General features: G+C 43.2%; 1 protein-coding gene across 2 annotated transcripts; it reads left to right on the top strand.

The window, feature by feature from the left end:
- Positions 1–4048: 4048 nt before the first annotated feature.
- LOC124001281 (formin-1-like) lies at positions 4049–22045 on the top strand. Of its 2 annotated transcripts, none has more exons than XM_046307941.1 (3): positions 4049–4187; positions 7283–9017; positions 21727–22045. In XM_046307941.1, exons 2-3 carry the CDS (start codon positions 7409–7411, stop codon positions 21759–21761), a joined length of 1644 nt encoding a protein of 547 aa, XP_046163897.1. In that variant the 5' UTR covers positions 4049–4187; positions 7283–7408; the 3' UTR covers positions 21762–22045. The 2 variants fall into 2 exon arrangements, with proteins under 2 accessions (XP_046163897.1, XP_046163898.1); XM_046307942.1 differs by lacking the exon at positions 21727–22045 and adding an exon at positions 9403–9509.
- The last annotated feature ends 752 nt before the right edge of the window (positions 22046–22797 follow it).

Here is a 22797-nt window from a genome sequence, read left to right as displayed (position 1 = left end):
CAGCAAGACTGTCATTGTTGATATATACAGAGAAAAGAGTCGGCCCGAGAATTGAACCCAGTGGTACCCCCATAGAGACTGCCAGAGGTCCGGACAACAGGCCCACCGATTTGACACACTGAACTCGAGGCAGTCATTTGAGGAACCAAGGCTGTAGAGTCTGCCGATAATAATACAGTGATTGACAGAGTCGAAAGCCTTGGCCAGTACTGTCTTTTATCGATGGCGGTTATGATGTGTTTTAATACCTTGAGCATGGCTGAGGTGCCCCCATGACCTGGCTCGGAAACAGGATTGCAAAGCAGAGAAGGTACGGTGGGATTCTAAATGGTCGGTGATCTGTTTATTAACTTGGCTTTCGAAGACTTTAGAAAGTTAGGGTAGGATGGATATAGGTCTGTAACAGTTTGGGTCTAGAGTGTCACCCATTTGAAGAGGGGGATGACTGCGGCAGCTTTCCAATCTTTAGGAATCTCTGGCGATATGAAAGAGAGGTTGAACAGACTGGTAATAGGGGTTGCAACAATGGCGGCGGATAATTTTAGAAAGTGAGGGTCCAGATTGTCTAGCCCAGCTGATTTGTACGGGTTCATGTTTTGCAGCTCTTTCAGAACATCTGCTATCTGGATTTGGGTGGAGGAGAAGCTGGTGAGGCTTGGGCAAGTAGCTGCGGGGGATGCGGAGCTGTTGGCCAGGGTAGGGGTAGCCAGGAGGAAAGCATGGCCAGCCGTAGAGAAATTCTCGTTGAAATTCTCGATTATCATGGATTTATCGGTGGTGACAGTGTTTCCTAGCCTCGGTGCAGTGGGCAGCTGGGAGGAAGTGCTCTTATTCTCCATGGACTTTACAGTGTCCCAAATTATTCTGGAGTTAGAGCTACAGGATGCAAATTTCTGTTTGAAAAAGCTGGCCTTTGCATTCCTGACTGACTGCGTGTATTGGTTCCTGACTTCCCTGAACAGTTGCATATCACAGGGACTATTCGATGCTAGTGCAGTCCACCACAGGATGTTTATGTGCTGGTCGAGGTCAGTCAGGTCTGGAGTGAACCAAGGGTTATATCTGTTCTTAGTTCTACATTTTTTGAAAGGGGCAAGCTTATTTAAGATGGAGGCGTCACGCTTGTGGCGTCACTACAGACACCCTTGTTCCAATCCAGGCTCACAATCCAGGCTCACCCTTGGACCAATCAATTTCACAACCGGCCGTGATTGGGAGTCCCATAGGGTGGCGCACAATTGGGCCAGCGTTGTCTAGGTTTGGCCGGTGTAGGCCATCATTGTAAATAAGAATTTGTTCTTAACTGACTTGCCTAGTTAAATAAAGGTTAAATTAAAATTAAAATAAACTATGATATGTTACATTACGGTAGATTCCATTGCATTAAGCGACCAATGGAATAGCGGCCTTACAATATAATATGAATTGCAGGACGTACAGTATCCTACTTCTTCATTTCGGCCATAAAAATGCTTAGAACAAATTAAATAAAGCAATGCAGGACGTGTATACTAGTTACACGACAATTCAGAGTCATTTCTGCATACAGTGAGAGAACAGAATCCATAGTTTGATACTACAATTGACACAAGTTACATACTGTGGCTCTGACCAAATAAATCAATAGTTGTGTTTGGGTTCGATTTCAACAGGATGTATACAGTACCTCAGAGCAATCTCAACAGTGCATACTGACAAGAGTGAATAGGCCATTTGAAATTATACAGGACATAAACCTAAGTAATAGACTAAGTTTACTGTATAAAAAATGTAAGGGTTGTACCATTAACAAAATACAGAAAGATAAGCAGGTTGATCACAGTTCTATTGCAGGTTCAATTCAACTTGCCTCCAGATTCAAATAAAACTAAATTAATGCCAGGGTCACATTTAATCTGAAAACATTTCAAATGTATACACGTTTGGAATGGAGATAGTGGTAGTAAATAAAAGCCTATGCTCTCTTGAAATGGTTATAAACTCAGCAGATCTTAATTGTAAAGGGTTTAAACACTGTTTCCCATGCTTGTTCAATGAACCATAAACAATTAATGAACATGTTCCTGTGGAACGGTCGTTAAGACACTAACAGCTTGCAGACGGTAGGCAATTAAGGTCACAGTTATGAAAACTTAGGACACTAAAGAGGCATTTCTACTGACTCTGAAAAACACCAAAAGACAGATGCTCATCCGCGTGAACGTGCCTTACGCATGCTGCAAGGTGGCATGAGGACTGCATATGTGGCCAGGGCAATAAATTGCAATGTCTGTACTGTGAGACACCTAAGACAGAGCTACAGGGAGACAGGACGGACAGCTGATCGTCCTCTCAGTGGCAGACCACGTGTAACAACACCTGCACAGGGTCGGTACATCCGAACATCACACCTGCGGGACAGGTACAGGATGGCAACAACAACTGCCCGAGTTACACCAGGAATGCACAATCCCTGCATCAGCGCTCAGACTGTCCGCAATAGGCTGAGAGAGGCTGGACTGATGGCTTGTAGGCCTGTTGTAAAGCGGGTCCTCACCAGACATCACCGCAACAACGTCGCCTATGGGCACAAACCCACCGTCGATGGACCAGACAGGACTGACAAAAAATTGCTGACGAGTTGCAGTTTTGTCTCACATGGGGTGATGGTCGGATTCATGTTTATCGTCAAAGGAATGAGCGTTACACCGAGACCTGTACTCTGGAGCGGGATCGATTTGAAGGTGGAGGGTCCGTCATGGTCTGGGGCGGTGTCACAGCATCATCGGACTGAGCTTGTTGTCATTGCAGGTAATCTCAATGTGGTGCATTACAGGGAAGACATCCTCCTCCCTCATGTGGTACCCTTCCTGCAGGCTCATCCTGACATGACCCTCCAGCATGACAATGCCACTAGCCATTCTGCTCATTCTGTGAGTGATTTCCTGCAAGACAGGAATGTCAGTGTTCTGCAATGGCCAACGAAGAGCCCGGATCGTAATCCCATTGAGCACGTCTGGGACCTGTTGGATCAGAGGGTGAGGGCTAGGGCCATTCCCCCCAGAAATGTCTGGGAACTTGCAGGTGCCTTGGTGGAAGAGTGGGGTAACACCTCACAGCAAGAACTGGCAAATCTGGTGCAGTCCACGAGGAGGAGATGCACTGCAGTACTTAATGCAGCTGGTGGCCACACCAGATACTGACTTACTTTTGACCCCCCCCCCTCCCCTCCACCACATTATTCGATGTCTGTTAGTTACATATCTGTGGAACTTGTTCAGTTTATGTCTCAGTTGTTGAATCTTGTTATTTTCATACAAATATTTACACATGTTACACTTGCTGAAAATAAATGTAGTCGACAGTGAGGACGTTTATTTTTTTGCTGAGTTTATTTGGACACTCACAGCTGCTGTACATACTCAAGACTGAAATGCTTCCCACCTCTTCCAGACATCTCAAACTATATCTGTCAATTAAGAATGTCTATATGAATGGCAGTGGATAGTCTAACCATCACAGGTGTAATTTAGGATTGAAATATGCTCAGACCTGCAGGAACTACTAGCAACAAGAGTTTTCACATTTGTGAGATATTTAAATGATCTTTATAAGCATCGTCATTAAGTTATACATAGACTGACTACTCGTCCAAAAATAAGAAGGAAATGACGAAAGGTAGCTAGGCGTGGCCAAGTAACATAACATATCATACTAAATTAGGTGACACGGATTTATGTAGAGAATAATACATTTAGTGACAGGCAGGTTTTAGTAAAAGGCGGCTACGCTCCGGGACTGCAGTGAATGTATATTTAATTCTAGTTATTCCACGTTGCTATGGTAAACAAATCGTTGCCATGTAGCTACGGTAGCAGAGGTTAAACGATGACAAGATACAAAAAAATGGTTTCATAAATAATGTATAAATAGGCAACAAGGACTTCAGCAAATAATGCTTTTAGAAATCATTTAGAAATATGCAACAACCAAATGTTTGTGGAGTCAACCTTCTGTGTAGCCTAGTTCCATATTTTGGATCCAGCTTTATTCACCAGCACCTGTAAATAAATCCCACCATTTTGCACCTGAATTCTGCTTGATTTGAAGCTTCGCACCAGTCTGACAAGACAATAAGGTCCACTACCTTACACACTCATTGAAGTCGCTCTGGATAAGAGCGTCTGCTAAATGACTTAAATGTAAATGTAAATGTAGTAGCCTACAGGTAGGCCTACAGCAATACACTTGGTATATTATGTTGTATAAGGGAATTGTTGCTGGTTAGATCCCAGCCAGAGCCAGGTCTCCCAAAATGGTTATTATTTGCCATTTTGTCATATTTGTTTGAGTTGCCTACTTTATGTGTATCAGAAGATAAAGCTGATCTATGCAGGGTCGAGGGAGATAATCAAGTAATACGCCTACAGTTTATTAATTTGATTCAATCCACTTTCAACTCATTCTTAAAGCCACAATGTGACTCTTTACTATTTCACATAATATGACTCCTCTCCATACACCTACACAGTGACAGTGCATTGATGTAAAGCCCTTCTTGTCCTCTACCAGGTCCTCTCTAAATTCGGATGGTCTATTTTGTGAGTTTTTTTAATCGTTACCTGAGAGCTGCAGCTGCTCTGACTCAGTGTGCTGGGGGAGGGGGGGGGGGACTGTCCCGCTGCACCAATAGGAGATTGTCAAAAAAACACTGAGCTCTCCAGTTAGCCCACACGCTTGTCTGTCTTGAAGGATTAACGCTACCCTCCAAGAAGCAGCGGTGGACGCTGGCTGTAGTGAGGATATAGATACATTATTTGTCACGCAACTAAAATTGGTAAATCGCAGCTTATCGTCCTCAAACAGCTAAATCATTTATCTGCAGGAGGTGCGTTGGATGTATCCATGCTTTTGATTATTGAATTGGGACACTGGAATCCTTCCTTTTGGAGAACATTTAAAGGAGACGTGCAACTTAAAGGTGCACAGTTTCCTATTGAATTGAATAACGTAAGACATAATAGAATAGTTTATTTTGACGATATATCATGTGCATAGTTTGTGAAACAGGAAACAGAATAGAGACGCATGCATTAAATGTCTTGCTGCTGCAAGGTGAAACCCTACAGAGGAAGGTATGTAAACAGTTACACTCAGAGATGTACGTTACAGTACAGATACATTATTTAAAGGGGAAATTATATCTCTTTTATATGTGGTATTAACATATTTGTTTGTTTGTGACTTCATCTTCACTTTTTGGGACATTGTTGACGCAGCTTGTACAATGTTGATGGAATGATTTTTAGGTGAGTTGTTGGTGCTTCAATAAAGATGATAGTTTGTTTTGCTGATGATGATGATGATGATGTGGATGAAGACTGCAACAATTGACTAGAAGAGTGATGAGAAATGTTGTCTGTCTTTCTAGGTATCCATCAAATAGCATGCCATTTTTTGTTGGTCGGTTAGGATTACGTACATTAGAAAGGATGACCCCGCAAGACTAGTATTACATTGATATACAATACATCATCAATAGATCCCATGTCCATTAGTGACATCTTTCCATGCTGTTAATTCACTTCGATACTGCCTGCTTTGCGCTCTTGAATAAGCCCACTGTGATTTGACCAGCAGCACAGTCGTGCATGTCCCACTCCCAATGCTACAGTATGTTCTGGTTTTAGGTACAGTACAATAAATCTCAAAATGACCTGTGTTACACCAGATAAAGACAGTCATCCATGAATTTTCTGTAAGGGCATATGTAGGGTATACACTGAGTGTACAAAATAGTAGGAACACATTCCTAATTTTGAGTTGTACCCTCCTTTGCCCTCACAATAGCCTCAATTCGTCGGGCATGGACTCTACAAGGTGTCAAAAGCGTTCCACAGGGATGCTGACCCATGTTGACGCCAATGCTTCCCACAGTTGTGTCAAGTTGGCTGGATGTCTTTTGGGTGATGGACCATTCTTGATGCACACTGGAAACTGTTGATCGTGAAAAACCCAGCGGGGTTTCAGTTGTTGACACACTGAAACCGGTGCACCTGGCACCTACTACCATACCCCTTTCAAAGGCACTTAAATATTTTGGCTTTCCCATTCATCCTCTGAATGGCACACATACACAAGCCATGTCTCAATTGTGTCAAGGCTTAAATATCCATCATTAGCATGTCTCCTTCCCTTCATCTACACTGATTGGAGTGGATTTAACAAGTGACATCAATACGGGATCATACTGCAGTTTTCACCTGCATTCACCTGGTCAGTCTCTATGTCTGGTAAAGAGCAGGTGTTCCTAATGTTTTGTACACTGAGTGTATATCTGATAAGGCAATTTATCTCCTAAACCACTGGTTCCCAACCTCTTACTGTACCACCAACTGAAATTTGCTCTGCTCGGAGTACCCACTTGAGCATTTTTACCAGTAAGCCTATGTTCTCATGAGTCTTTTCAAGTATCCCCTCCAGGGTTCCTTTTTTAAAATGTATTTATTTTTATTTAACCTTTATGTATCTAAGCAAGTCAGTTAAGAACAAATTCTTATTTATAATGACGGCCTACCGGGGCAGAACAACATATTTTTACCTTGTCAGCTCGGGGATTCGATTCAGCAACCTTTCGGTTACTGGCCCAACGCTCTAACCACTAGGCTACCTGCCACCCCAAAAAAGTACCTAGTATCCCTGGTTGGGAACCACTGTCCTAAACCTCTCATCTGTGCAAATGCATAGCCTAAATGTAAATGAAATACATCCCTATTCAAGGTTATATTCAGAACTGCTGCAGTGGGGTGAATTAAATAATGAAACTAAGACCCATTATTCTTGATCTATTGCCAATGATCTTCTGTCTAAAACGGTCTGGCTGGTCTTGCTTATTTGTCGAACGCGGAGACTTCTGTTGTGCTAAGCATTTCCACTGGTGCACCTGTTATTTTCAATAGAATAACAGACAAATAACAAAGCCTTAAATGTTTTGTTATTTCTTTTTATCGTTTTGCTCTACCTTTATGTTGTATTCCCTCAGAACAGTATGAATGTTTACTCTGTAAACACTGGCCCTGAATGACTTTTTAAAAAAATACTTTGTATTGCTGGACCTTTTAATAGTAATATTAGGCTTCTTGCACAGGTGGTAGTTTAGAAAAAATCTGTCTAAAGATAAAATACAAATTTTAATTTTAAATGTAAAAAAATCAACATTGATTGACAGCTGTTACATGCTTTATATTTTCTCAGGCAGATAAATGGCTGTTTGTCTCAATGAAAGCATATTTCTCTCTGACAGGAGTTCAATCAACCAGATGATGAACAGCTAGAGCTCTTCAGACTCTTCCTCTGAAGTCCAACGCCAAACACACCAGCGTCTGGGGACAACAGTCCATTTTTATTAAAGTGCTTAAGCAATTAACATATGGCGCCCATAATGGAGGGCAGGCATACAGTCCTGTGTCTCTACGAGCCCATCCGGGAACTGTGCAGTATCAGCCTTTATCAACCCAAGGGGAGGGCCCCAGGGTTTATGTACAAGAGCCACGCCCCTCGGTGGGCCCAGCCCTGTAATGACCAAGACCAGAGAGATGTAGATCCCATGGCAGCCAAAAGAAGAAGCCAGTCTTCTGAGTCCGCAGGCGAACTCCTCAACTGCTGCCAGGCAACAAATGAGGCTGTAGCTGAGCTCTGCTGGCTAGCCGCGGAGCACCACCAGTTGCTGGCTGATCTCCTATCTCTGTGTGGAGACTGCGCTGACAGAGTCAGGATGGGTAATCAGGATGGGAAGCTCCAGGATCACAGGGAGGTTCGTGGGAGCTTCTCAGGACAGGTCCTCAGCAGCAATGCTCAACATGCTCTCTCTATGTCTCTGGGGCACGATAGAGCCTCCTCACTGGGCAGGAAGCTGAAGAAGCTGGGGGGAAAGAAGTTAAACAGTGCAGAGGAGTTCCTGCACAGCAAGATGAAGAAGAAAGTAGGGATAGGGAGCACTGCAGTAGAGTCTTTATTTTTTCAGTCCTCGACTCAGACCCGGGATCAATCCAACCTCGTCCCAGTGGCTGAGGAGAAAATCATTCTTGGGACCCCAGCCTTTCTCCAATCTTCGGACACTCCAATGTCAGGCTCCTATGCCAGTGTGGCCAGCAACCCCATCCTCAGTATGGAGGAGCACTTCCATATCGCTAGAGAGGGCTGGGACTTCATGGAGGAAGACTCTCGTGCCTCTGAGCCAGACCTGGACTTCTGCAACAACATGTCTGAGTACGACAGTGAACTCTGCTTGGGCTACGAAGCTTCGTCCTGTAGTTTATTGGAAGACGTGCAGGATCATGTTCAACTAGAGCATATGATGAGTGGGAACAACATTCGCCCCATGAGGTCTGAGGACAAGTCAGCCCACCAGCTGTATGATGAGGTCAACAGGAGGGACACAGGGGTTAGGGTGGTTGCCAAGGGGCAGGAGATGGAGGGCACAGTGCAACATGTTGGCCATATTAGCCCAGACTGGTCCAAAGAGTTCTATCCAGAGACTGAATCAGATGTACCTCAGCCGGGGATGAGCAGCTGTCAGCAGGGGTATGGGGAGTGGAGGAGTCTAAACAGGGACATTAAAGATACGGGAGGGACCAAACCTTCAGAGGGGCTGCAGCTGCATCTCTCACTTCCTGTTGAGGCCTCCTCTATCAAATTCCACAGAAAAAGCCCCTCTTCACCCTATCTGAGTGGGGTGTTCAACACCTCCTACCCTGCCACCAACAGTCTGCAGAGCATGTCCCCAGTGCTGTCCCCCCTATCGCACAAGCTCCCCAGCCCTAAGCTCAACCACCGCATCCTGCTCCTCTCTGACGTTGACGTTGGCCAGGGGACGGACAGTGACAGCCCCATGACTGGATCCGAAGAGGAGCCCAAAGTCACCACAGAGGTCATAGATAAGAATGGCAACAAGCGGACCATCACACGGCTGGACCTGAACCTCAGCAGACTACCAGGGACTTCCAGATGGAATTTAAATGGCCTATCTATGGCAACAGGTGAGTTAGTGTTATTAACAATCAAAAGCACCGCTTGCATTCTTTTCCTGTAATGTCCCCCCGTCTTGACACTAATGTTGACATCAATGCTTTTCACTCCTTTATGGGACATGCCTCTCAGAATGTGTCCTTAATCAGGCATCAATACAACACTGGATTGCAATGGCTGTTATGTTAACTTAGCTGTAAGAGAGATTACATAGTGATTGATGTTTAGAATATAGATCCTGAGCACTATAGCTACATTTTTTACCCAGTCCATTCAGCCTGGAGATGTTTTGGAAATGCTTGGTTACTGCAGTGTGGTAGCTGTCAAACAACAAACTATTTCTACTGCACACTGGGGGAGTTTTCCCCACTGATTGAAGCTATTTTCTCTCTGTAGTTCCCCCCCTCTAGGTGAGAGACAGAGTAAAGCATGTCCCAGTGCTAGCTGATGCACAGTCATCCCTTGCCAATCTGTTTAAATTAAAATGGTTTCTGATCATCCTGTTTTGGTTGTGACTGGCCTGATATGCTTGCTTTACCCTTGGCATGCGACTCCGTATTAAAAAGCTACCCAACATACAGAGAGAGAGAGAGCATAGCCTGAGACTGATTTAATTTCTAACCCATGCTGATGAGACACTCTTAACCGTTTCGGCACCGGGCAGGGAAGGAGGGGCTGTGATGGGGTCCCAGATCAAAGGCTCTGGGTTGACATGCAGTTCAAACCCACTACCGCTCTCACGAAAACAATGTTAACTGAAGCATCGCCAATTTGTCCTCTCGGTGCTCTGCACCTCCTCCTAAACCACTGCCCACCGAGTTCACAGACTGCCAGGTAACAAAGACAGCCTCAATAGGCACACGGGTTACAGAACAAAAGGATTAGGATTTGGGATGTAGTTTAAGAAGCAGAAGTGCATCAGAACTTCCCGAATGGCCCGACGGCCTCTTAATCTGGAATTAATAAACTGCAGTATCTCCATGGTTACATCGACAGCATAAATGTGATACAAAGTATAGCTCCCCCATATCCTCTTTCTAAATCCATGTAGAAGTGTCACAAGCCTCGGGTCATTGAAAAATGTAACATTGACTGTCAGTCATTGTACCCCAAATGCCTTGCCCCTACAGCAAAGAGTAGCCTGCTTTTACGTTGTGTCGGCAGGTTGTCTGGTACCTCCCAACCTTTGATCAGTGTAAGAGTGCTGTAGCGTGGCTTAGTGTTTGGGTACATCCCATCAGTCCACATTGGTAAAGGAAGATACAAAGGTCATGAAGCAAGTTGATTGTATCAATGTTTGCCTGGTGCTTCCATTAGACAGGTACCTGTAATTACATTGTAACTACATTGATGACGTCTATCCAGGGGTGAAAGTAAGGCAGTGCGGTCCGGTACAGCGCCCCAGCAAAATAAATAGTTGGGTTACGCGTACCGGTAAAACAAGAAAACTGTACGCTGTTACACCATTATGTCAGGACCCAGTTACGAACCCGGGTCTCCGGAGTGAGAAACAGTCACTTAACCAACTGAGCCACGAATAGTCGGCAGAACCCAGAAGATAAGGCAGCCACAGCAGTACTTGAGACGGTGTATTTAATGAAGTAAAAAGTGAAGTTCGGGAAAACATGTAACTCCACAACCTCAAAAGGAATTCCACAAGAACAAAGGTAATCCTCCAAGACAAAAAATGTAAATCCACAAGGTGGAAGGAATAGCACAAAAAGCCTCAAAAGGATACTCAAAAACAAACAAACAAGAACAAAAAAACAGAATTCCACAAGAGAGTCCACCGGGATCTACAAGAGTTCACAGAGTACTAGGGCTGGGTGCTAACATACAAACACAGAGCAAAGAACTGAGGGAAACAAAGGGTTTAAATACAATCAGGGGAAACGAGGCACAGGTGCAAATAATAATGGGGATCAAGGGAAAACAAAAGGTCAAAAGGCACAATGGGGGCATCTAGTGACCAAAAACCGGAACAACCCTGGCCAAATCCTGACACATTATCTATCAATACTGCAGAGGCATGACAAATGGAGTTGAAAACGAGTAGTATAGCAGCCTACACTGCAAAATGCGATGTGGTAGCATGGCCGAAACCGACAGGAGCGCAGACAGCAGTGGACACATACATTCTGGCCTAATGACATTTGCCAAATGTCATTACACTTTTTGGTGTTTGGTGTAACAGATGTATCCTTCCATTCACCACTGTTTGGAAGGTGGAAATATGTTGTGAGTGGATGAACGTGCGCTGGTATCCTAGTAAAGGAGCTGTTTGAAGTGATTGTTTGTGAATCAGATGAAAACATAATGACTGGTTGTGTTTATGCAACAATATAAGTTCATGCATTTTAAAGGTTAAATAACAAATCTTTATGAATTAATAGGGATTCTATACGTGGTTCTATAATTAGGCCCATACATTGTTTAGGTGCGTGCACAAATAGAAAGAATAATCTGAATCAATTCTCATCGTGGTAATGTCCCCCCATCCACCCATTCATACACACACAACACATAGACACCATTTCCTGCAGAGCCGGCTTAAGTCTTCACCACTTCCATTGTTCATTCATCTTCTGAACCTAGATCCCCAGGCTTCCCAGAATGCAAGACTACCGAGACTAGATTCAAACAGACAGAAAATCCGATTTTCTTTTAAAGGTTAACATGGGCTTCTACCTTTAAATGGTAAGAGAAATAGGATTCAAAGCAGTAGAACTATTTTCCCCTGTTAGCCTGTCTGTGCCACTGTGTGCTTTTCAGGCTGTTGTGGCTCATGATTAATCAATATGAGTTCTATAAATAACTATTCTTGGCCTGAGTGAACAGGATACAGTTTCATCTGCAGGCATATAACATGAATACTGTCCGTTATTGAATTGCATGAACAGTGTCTGTATGTATAGTATAGTGTCTGTATGTATAGATAGTAACATGATATTTCTCCATGTTGCATATTGTCCCCTCTAAATCTCCCCTTTGATAGAAATCTGAAAACAGTCTCACTGTTCATTTGGAAGGACCTCAGTGGGTTCTGAGCCATCCTTTCTCCACGTTCAATAATTCATTACACTTGAAATGTTAACAAGGACAAATGGACAACAGAGGGGCTAGAATTGCTACTATGTAGGTCAGAATAAAGGCTGCTCTTCATGGTTGGTCCTGCCAATAATATTCTCATTTAAATACGATCTCTGTCATCTCTGTTGTCTGTGTGAGGTTCAGTTATCAATGTTTAATTGGTCAAAGGAAGCTGTACGGGAGAGTGTATGAATATATGTAACATTTAGAAACCTATTGTCCTCTGCAAGGCAGTTAACCCACTGTTCCCCGGGCTCCCGAAGACGTGGATGTCGATTAAGGCAGCCCTCCGCACCGCTCTGATTCAGAGTGTTAAATGCAGAAGATACATTTCAGTTGATTGCATTCATTTGTACAACGATTAAATCAAATCAAATCAAATCAAATCAAATTTTATTTGTCACATACACATGGTTAGCAGATGTTAATGCGAGTGTAGTGAAATGCTTGTGCTTCTAGTTCCGACAATGCAGTGATAACCAACAAGTAATCTAACTAACAATTCCAAAACTACTGTCTTATACACAGTGTAAGGGGATAAGGAACATGTACATGAGGATATATGAATGAGTGATGGTACAGAGCAGCATACAGTAGATGGTATCGAGTACAGTATATACATATGAGATGAGTGTGTAGACAAAGTAAACAAAGTGGCATAGTTAAAGTGGCTAGTGATACATGTGTTACATAAGGATGCAGTCGATGATGTAGAGTACAGTATATACATATGCATATGAGATGAATAATGTAGGGTAAGTAACATTATATAAGGTAGCATTGTTTAAAGTGGCTAGTGATATATTTACATCATTTCCCATCAATTCCCATTATTAAAATGGCTGGAGTTGGGTCAGTGTCAATGACAGTGTGTTGGCAGCAGCCACTCAATGTTAGTGGTGGCTGTTTAACAGTCTGATGGCCTTGAGATAGAAGCTGTTTTTCAGTCTCTCGGTCCCAGCTTTGATGCACCTGTACTGACCTCGCCTTCTGGATGATAGCGGGGTGAACAGGCAGTGGTTCGGGTGGTTGATGTCCTTGATGATCTTTATGGCCTTCCTGTAACAACGGGTGGTGTAGGTGTCCTGGAGGGCAGGTAGTTTGCCCCCGGTGATGCGTTGTGCAGTCCTCACTACCCTCTGGAGAGCCTTACGGTTGAGGGCGGAGCAGTTGCCGTACCAGGCGGTGATACAGCCCGCCAGGATGCTCTCGATTGTGCATCTGTAGAAGTTTGTGAGTGCTTTTGGTGACAAGCCAAATTTCTTCAGCCTCCTGAGGTTGAATAGGCGCTGCTGCGCCTTCTTCACGACGCTGTCAGTGTGAGTGGACCAATTCAGTTTGTCTGTGATGTGTATGCCGAGGAACTTAAAACTAGCTACCCTCTCCACTACTGTTCCATCGATGTGGATAGGGGGGTGTTCCCTCTGCTGTTTCCTGAAGTCCACAATCATCTCCTTAGTTTTGTTGACGTTGAGTGTGAGGTTTTCCTGACACCACACTCCGAGGGCCCTCACCTCCTCCCTGTAGGCCGTCTCGTCGTTGTTGGTAATCAAGCCTACCACTGTTGTGTCGTCCGCAAACTTGATGATTGAGTTGGAGGCGTGCGTGGCCACGCAGTCGTGGGTGAACAGGGAGTACAGGAGAGGGCTCAGAACGCACCCTTGTGGGGCCCCCGTGTTGAGGATCAGCGGGGAGGAGATGTTGTTGCCTATTAGGTATCGCCTTTCCCCTTCCCCTTCTATACTAACACAAGTATAAACGCAACATACAACAATTTACAGTTCATATAAAGTTACAGTTCATATAAGGAAATCAGTCAATTTAAATGAATTAATTAGTCCCAAATCTATGGATTTCACATGACTGGGCAGGGGCCCAGCATTGGGGGGCTTGGGAGGGCATAGGCCCAGGCCCAGCCAGTCAGAATGAATTTTTCCCCACAAAGGGCTTTAATACAGACAGAAATACTCCTCAGTTTCATCAGCTGTCCGTGTGGCTGGTCTCAGACAACCAGGCCGTGAAGAAGCCAGATGTGGAGGTCCAGGGCTGGCGTGGTTGGACGTACTGCCAAATTCTCTAACGACATTGGAGGCAGCTTATGGTAAAGAAATTAACATTAAATTGTCTGGCAACAGCTCTGGTAGACATTCCTGCAGTCAGCATTCCAGTTGCACATTCCCCCAAAACTTGAGACATATGTGGCATTGTGTTGTGTGACAAAACTGCATATTTTAGAGTGGCCTTTTATTGTCCCCAGCACAAGGTGCACCTTTGTAATGATCATGCTGTTTAATCATCTTCTTGATATGCCACACCTGTCAGGTGGATGGATTATTATCTTGGCAAGGAGACATGCTCATTAACAGGGATGTAAACTAATTTGTATACAGAGAAATACACTTTTGTGAGTATGGAACATTTCTTGGATAATTTATTTCACCTCATGAAACATGGGACCAACACTTTACATGTTGCGTTTATATTTTTGTTCAGTATAAATGCTCTGCGCCCGCTATGTTTTAGACCTAAAGTCTATTTATGGATGTACAATAGGGAATATATAACAATCACGTTATATTAGAGATTTCTGCTCGGATTATCTATGCTATGTTCATTGTCATTGCAATTACTCTGCTCTAAGCAGGAGAGCAAATGTAAAGGATTTTCACTCCCTCCCACTGTCTATAGCAGAGACAGCAGCAACTGACACAAATAAAGACAGAGTATGAGTGAATGTTGCCTGCTCAATCTGAGGTACCTTAAATAACACCTCGATGACATAAACCAGGGCATATGGAAATGACCACTCCAGCCTGGAGTCAGTTGACATGTCTTTCCTCCCCTCTCCTAGCGTCAATTGCAAAATGCCGGTCATGCAACATTGCTCCTCAAAGTGAGGACAAGGGCCAGCTCTATTCAGATCAGGAAATAGATTGTGCGAAGCCCGTCTGGGTAGGAAGGTTTGCGCTCAGCTCTCGCGCTGCCTGTCTAAGGTGTATCACGGCCAGAGGAATAGTTCTACACTACGGTCCCTCTCTACTGTGGAACTTGTTACTGTTGGAGCTCTTCAGAATAATCTTACCTTTCTTATCATAATCATAAATAGTCATATTTATGTATCATGTAACTTTTAGGTTGATGTTATCTGTTGAAAACCTATTTTATTATTTACATGTATTATTACTGTAGTTGTTTAGCCTCTAGTTGTTGACGTGCAGACATCACACAAGTTACACTCCATTCGCTCTGCTAGTGCTAGACAGGAGATGAGTGATGATGAGTCTGTGACCATCACGTCATGCTACATTATAGCTCTCCCCTTCAGGGCACGAGAGAGAGAGAGAGAGAGAGAGAGAGAGAGAGAGAGAGAGAGAGATAATCTCCATTCTCAGCTACTGTATGTCCACCCTGCCTCTGTAGACCAGGCCTCAGACAACCAACCAATGGCCCACAGAGAGCAGCGGGAGCAGGGTTAAACCATGCAGGACAGACAGGAAAAGAAGATGTACTGTATAAAGCCTGCCTCCAGCACAAAGATGATGGTGTTTCAAGTTAACCAAGCACATGGGCAGTCTTTAAATTGGAATAATGAGTTTATAGATGTTTGTATAGTATGGTAGGAGTAGGGCACTGGACACCACTTTGAGGGTTAGTTGCTGTGGGTGAGAGGGAGGGAGAGAGAGAAGAGTACACTGTTTATAATGTATGGCTTCAGCCTGTTCGATGGAGTGCATTAAGAGGGTTGTTCCTGCTCACCTTGAGATTGTTGAGCGGTGAACTGCGTATTATCTCCAGTCATCAATCACCACTGACACCTCCAGGCACTCCACAGCCAGAAGTTGCCTTCTCAGCACCATGTGACCTGACTAACACAGGCCCTGTTCCATTAGCCCTGCGCTGTCCCTACCCCACCCAGCCAAGTGCTCTCTTTTTCAGATTCAGTGTTTAATAGTCACATGTAAAGGGTTGCAGGTGTGATTGCAGGGCTTCGAGCGCCAACATGCAGGACTAAGTGAAATAAAATAAGGAAAATTGTTTGTTTTTTAAATGAAAAAAAAATACAATATTCTTTCTCACTGACAGCTGCTCAGTTCACAAGCTCTGATTTATACACAGTCACATCACAGCCCTGTCAATGAACACCTACAGGACCACAGCATTCCCTGTCTGTCTGCCTGCCTGGCCTTGACTGAGAGGGAGGAGGTGTGGAAACAGGAATTATTATAAGTCTTATAAGTCAGAGTAGCAACTAGTAAAGTAGCAGGAGCAGAACAGTTGCACTATCCAGTTGGAATGAGTTTGGCAAGATGATAATGTTGTCTTAGGTTCAGTCCACTCTATAGCCTGGGAAAGGGTGTTATCAGATCCTATGTCATCAATGAAAAAGAGAAGTGTGTTTCTGGCTCTGTGTTCAGTGAACTACAGGCATCGATTCAGCCTACCTTGGCTTCTGTTTAAGAGAAGTTGGAGATTAAATAACAATTAGAGCAGAGTTTTCCCCAGTGCCAGTGAACTTTGCTTCACCCATCATAGTGTGTGTGTGTGTGTGTGTGTGTGTGTGTGTGTGTGTGTGTGTGTGTGTGTGTGTGTGTGTGTGTGTGTGTGTGTGTGTGTGTGTGTGTGTGTGTGTGTGTGTGTGTGTGTGTGTGTGTGTGTGTGTGTGTGTGTGTGTGTGTGTGTGTGTGGTGTGTGTGTGTAAGCAACTGCTAAGTGTTCTCAGAGCACACACTAATAAATGTATTACCTAATGCAGCAGAGTGCTTTCTAAATCAGATTCTAGTCAACACTTTATAAGTTTAACGTTCTATTATTATAGTGGAATGGAGGCTCACTCTCATTTAATTGTTTGAGTATTATTTTTCAGTGCACCAGTATTGGGTTTTTCGATATGTGTAATAAACAAAAGTTGAATAGATTGAAGTCTATAATATGTTTTGGCACACATCATTTCAGAAGAAGACACGAGATCCCCTGATGACAGTGTTAATTCATTGTGCACCTTTATATTTAGGGTGGTCTTTCTGCTCAGAGCCAGTCAGAGCTGCACTGCACTGACTATTCGACAGGGTCGCAAAGCCTCTCTACCTATTCCTGTCCAGAAGGTGGCAGCGTGGCCCTCTTAATGCCATTTTCACACTGTTGCCTGTGTCCTCAGCTCAGAATATGCCGTGTAGTCACAGCTATAGATGTGGACAAACTAGTCTCAAAAGCTCAATTATCAGTAAATGTTTAATATAGGGATGAAAAGATTGAAGAGTGCTGTTCTCTACTCAATATGTTTTAGTTACAAACGATTTGGTGGGATTCTGTTTGATTAGAGGAACAACTTGACGCGATTCGGTTCGATACGATTCGATTTGTTGCATTAACATATTCATTTTCCATTCTAACATCTGCTGCTGATGGAGCTCATCAGCTGGCCCTCTGACCTGGATTCTCTAAAATGACTTATACAGTTGAAGTGGGAAGTTTACATACGCCTTAGCCAAATACATTTAAACTCAGTTTTTCACAATACCTGACATTTAATCCTAGTAAAAAGTCAGTTAGGATCACACCTTTATTTTAAGAATGTGAAATGTCAGAATAATAGTAGAGAGAATGATTTATTTCAGCTTTTATTTCTTTCATCACATACCCTGTGGGTCAGAAGTTCACGTATACTCAATTAGTATTTAGTAGCATTGACTTTAAATTGTTTAACTTGGGTCAATCATGTTGGGTAGCCTTCCACAAGCTTCCCGCAATAAGTTGGGTGAATTTTGGCCCATTCCTCCAGTCAGAGCTGGTGTAACTGAGTCAGGTTTGTAGGACTCCTTGCTCGCACACACGTTTTCAGTTCTGCCAACAAATTTTCTATAGGATTGAGGTCAGGGCTTTGTGATGGCCGCTCCAATACCTTGACTTTGTTGTCCTTAAGCCATTTTGCCACAACTTTGGAAGTATGCTTGGGGTCATTGTCCATTTGGAAGACCCATTTGCCGTCAAACTTTAACTTCCTGACTGATGTCTTGAGATGTTGCTTCAATATATGCACATAATTATCCTGCCTCATGAAGCCATCTATTTTGTGAAGTGCACCAGTGCATCCTGCAGCAAGGCACCCCCACAATATGATGCTGCCACCCCGTGCTTCACGATTGGGATGGTGTTCTTCAGCTTGCAAGCCTCCCCCTTTTTCCTCCAAACACAACGATGGTCATTATGGCTAAACAGTTCTATTTTTGTTTCTTCAGACCAGTGGACATTTCTCCAAAAAGTATGATCTTTGTCCCCATGTGCAGTTGCTGTTTTGGAGCAGTGACTTCTTCCTTGCTGAGCGGCCTTTCAGGTTATGTCAATATAGGACTCGTTTTACTGTGGATATAGATACTTTTGTACCTATATCCTCCAGCATCTTCACAAGGTCCTTTGCTGTTGTTCTGGGATTGATTTGCACTTTTCGCACCAAAGTATGTTCACCTCTAGGAGACAGAATGCGTCTCCTTCCTGAGCGGTAGGATGGCTGCGTGGTCCCATGGTGTTTATACTTACGTACTTGTCGCGGTCATTGAAATGAGCGGCCCAAGGCACAGCGTGCGTAGAGTTCCACATATTTTAATAAATCGAAACTCACCAAACAAAAACAAACACGCACAAACAAATTGTGACGTTCTGGGCTGCTCACAGGCAGCTACACAAAAACAAGATCCCACAACTGAAGGTGGAAAAAAGGCTGCCTAAGTATGATCCCCAATCAGAGACAACGATAGACAGCTGCCTCTGATTGGGAACCATACTCGGCCAACAAAGAAATAGAAAACTAGAATGCCCTCCCAAATCACACCCTGACCTAACCAAATAGAGAGATAAAAAGTCTCTCTAAGGTCAGGGTGTGACAGTACTATTGTTTGTACAGATGAACGTGGTACCTTCAGGCGTTTGGAAATTGCTCCCAAGGATGAACCAGACTTGTGGAGGTCTACAATTTTTTTCTGAAGTCTTGTCTGATTTCTTTTGATTTTTCCATGATGTTAAGCAAAGAGGCACTGAGTATGAAGGTAGGCCTTGAAATACATCCACAGGTACACCTCCAATTGACTAAAATTATGTCAATTAGCCTATCAGAAGCTTCTAAAGCCATGACATCATTTTCTGGAATTTTCCAAGCTGTTTCAAGTAACGTCAACTTAGTGTATGTTAACTTCTGACCCCCTAGAATTGTGATACTGTGAATTATATAAATAATCTGTCTGTAAACAATTGTGCAAAAAATTACTTGTGTCATGCACACAGTAGATGCCTTAACAGAGTTGCCAAAACTATAGTTTGTTAACAAGAAATTTGTGGAGTGGTTGACAAAATAGTTTTAATGACTCCAACCTAAGGGTATGTAAACTTCCAACTTCAACTTTAAGTCTATGGCTATTGGCTCAGCGCCTGATCTGCGCCATGAGGTAAACTGAGCCCCCCATCACCCGCAAATTAATTTGTTATTTTTGCACGTTAAAAGTGTTAGAGATCGTAAAATGTCAATATTTATCTTACAAATGTGCGACGACGCAACAGTATGCCTGATCCTTAAAAGATCCTCAAAAGGTTTTACAGCTGCACCATCGAGAGCACACTGACAGGTTTATCCCGTCAGTCTCATGAGAGGGAATAGGTTTTGTTGTGCCCTTTTCACGACTGTCTTTGTGCTTGGACCATGTTAGTTTGTTGGTGATGTGGACGCCAAGGAACTTGAATCTCTCAACCTACTCCACTAGAGCCCCGTCTACCTCAGGCGAGACTTCCTGAGATATTGTGCACCAGCTGTTGTTTACATATATGCATAGGCCCCGCCCATGTCTTACCAGAGGCTGCTGTTCTATCCTGCAGATATAGTGTATAACCCGCCAGCTGTATGTTCTTAATGTCGTCGTTCATCCACGACTCGGTGAAACATAAGATATTAAAGTTTTTAATGTCCCGTTGGTTGGATATACGTGCTTTCAGTTCGTCCCATTTATTTTCCAGTGATTGAACATTAGCTAGCAGGACGGAAGGCAGAGGCAGATTAGCCACTCGTCACCTGATCCTCACAAGGCACCCTGATCGTTTTCCGCGAAATCTCAGTTTCCTTCTCCAGCGAATGACGGGGATCTGGGCCTGGTCGGGTGTTTTTTTAATATTTTATTTTAATTTTATTTTTTACCTTTATTTAACCAGGCAAGTCAGTTAAGAGCACATTCTTATTTTCAATGACGGCCTGGGAACAGTGGGTTAACTGCCTGTTCAGGGGCAGAACGACAGATTTGTACCTTGTCAGCTCGGGGGTTTGAACTCGCAACCTTCCGGTTACTAGTGCAACACTCTAACCACTAGGAGGTGTCTGTAGTATATCCCTCCCATCCGTCTCATTGAAGATAAACTCTTTGTCTAATCTGAGGTGAGTAATCGAAGTTCAAATGTCCAGAAGTTATTTTCGGTCATAAGAGACATTATGTACAAAACAAGATAAGAACAACACAAAAAAACAAACAAAATAGCATGATTGGTTAAGAGCCGATAAGAGGGCAGCATTCCCCTCCTGCGCCATAATGTGCCAACTTTAAAGTTTGGTGGACAAAGGGTAATGGTCTGCGGCTATATTTCATGGCCCTTTAGTTCCAGTGAAGGGACATTTTAAGGCTACAGCATACAATGACATTCTAGATGATTCTGTGCTTCAAACATTGTGGCAACACTTTGTGGAAGGCACTTTCCTGTTTCAGCATGACAATGCCCCCATGCACAAAGCGAGGTCCATACAGAAGTGGTTTGTTGAGATTGGTGTGGAAAAACTTGACTGGCCTGCACAGAGCCTGACCTCAACCCCATCGAACACCTTTGGAATGAATTGGAACGCCGATTGCGAGTCAGGCATAATCATCCCCAACATCAGTGCCCGACTTTACTAATGCTCTTGTGGCTGAATGGAAGTAAGTCCCCGCAGCAATGTTCCAACATCTAGTGGAAAGCCTTCCCAGAAGAATGGAGGCTGTAAGAGCAGCAAAAGGGGTTACCAACTTCATATTAATGCCCATGGTTTTGGAATGAGATGTTCGACGAGCAGGTGTCCACATACCTATGGTCATGTACTCTAGTTGTAAAATGACACATCATTGTTTGTTCCTTTCGTGCACTTGTTTTTATGCAAATTGAGGTTTGCTTTCTAGTTAATGCTGCTGGAAAGACTACTAGCTTTATGAGCTTCATCTATTGTTTGATGTGTGACCCACATATTATATGCTACAGTAAATAGCCACTGCCAATTTAGCCAACCACACCACATAGTTTTGCATCCCACTTTGACATTCATTTTGTTATATGGTTCCTGTTTTGCATAGCTTAATCACGTATGATCACGTGCTTCTACACCTGCATTGCTTGCTGTTTGGGGTTTTAGGCTGGGTTTCTGTACAGCACTTTGAGATATCAGCTGATGTACGAAGGGCTATATAAATACATTTGATTTGATTGGATTTGTATGCATATTGCTATTGATTTGTTTAATAATTGTATATTTTTATATTACAATGTATTAATATTATAGCATTAGATAACCTAATTGTGCATGTACTATCATTATTGCTTGTTATTATTTGCAATTTATTTGTCTCCCTGCAGACATACTACGTTACCTACTGGCCGGACAGTCCTAACCAAAGCTAATCAAGATAAGAATTTTAAAAATTCCAACTGAACTGTCAACAATCTAACTGAACTGTACTGTGATTCAATCCATCTGAACAACCTTACATGCAATGCACCATCATCTAAATATAAAGTTTCAGGTCATAGACATTAGCATAATGGATGAGCTGTAGATTACATTGAGCCATGGGCTGAGGTTTTGTACAAGTGCTACTGGCAACATTAGTAGTCAATGTCTGTGTTTTGTTTCCATGAATGTGAAATAAAATGCCATATTTCTTTTAAAATGTATCATTAAAATACTACATTTATTTATTATATATATATATTTTAATTTCACCTTTATTTAACCAGGTAGGCTAGTTGAGAACAAACAAACAAACAAACATACAGTCAATAATACAGTAGAAAAAGTCTATATACAGTGTGTGCAAATGAAGTAAGATAAGGGAGGTAAGGCAATAAATAGGCCATGGTGGTGAAGTAATTACAATATAGCAATTAAACACTGGAATGGTAGATGTGCAGAATATGAATGTGCAAGTAGAGATACAGGGGTACAAAGGAGCAAGATAAATAAATAAATACAGTATGGGGAAGAGGTAGTTGGATGGGCTATTTATAGATGGGCTATGTACAGGTGCAGTGATCTGTGAGCTGCTCTGACAGCTGGTGCTTAAAGCTAGTGAAGGAGATATGAGTCTCCAGCTTCAGTGATTTTTGCAGTTCGTTCCAGTCATCGGCAGCAGCAAACTGGAAGGAAAGGCAGCCAAAGGAAGAATTGGCTTTGGGGGTGACCAGTGAGATATAGCTGCTGGAGCGAGTGCTACGGGTGGGTGCTGCTTTGGTGACCAGTGAGCTGAGATAAGGCGGTGCTTCAACTATCAGAGACTTGTAGATGACCTGGAGCCAGTGAAATACCTTACAAATCTTTAAACTGTCTTACTTTATCAATATACAAATGAGAAAGACCTGTTGTTTTGTCTTGTGATAATTTGCAATGAAAATATAAAGCATTTGAGGCTTCAAAATCATGTCTTGAAG

This window comes from Oncorhynchus gorbuscha, linkage group LG17 (genome assembly GCF_021184085.1).
Source record: "Oncorhynchus gorbuscha isolate QuinsamMale2020 ecotype Even-year linkage group LG17, OgorEven_v1.0, whole genome shotgun sequence".
Taxonomy (NCBI): Eukaryota; Metazoa; Chordata; class Actinopteri; order Salmoniformes; family Salmonidae; genus Oncorhynchus; species Oncorhynchus gorbuscha.
The sequence above is the reverse complement of the archived record's forward strand: the minus strand, read 5'-3'. Positions and strand labels throughout refer to the sequence as shown.

What these genes read in the sequence shown, in the direction of transcription:
- LOC124001281 (XM_046307941.1), top strand. Translation starts at nt 7,409, where the DNA reads ATGGCGCCCATAATGGAGGGCAGGCATACAGTCCTGTGTCTCTACGAG. An exon ending in TGGCCTATCTATGGCAACAG is followed by an intron (nt 9,018 to 21,726) that starts GTGAGTTAGTGT and finishes GTCTCCCTGCAG; the next exon opens with ACATACTACGTTACCTACTG.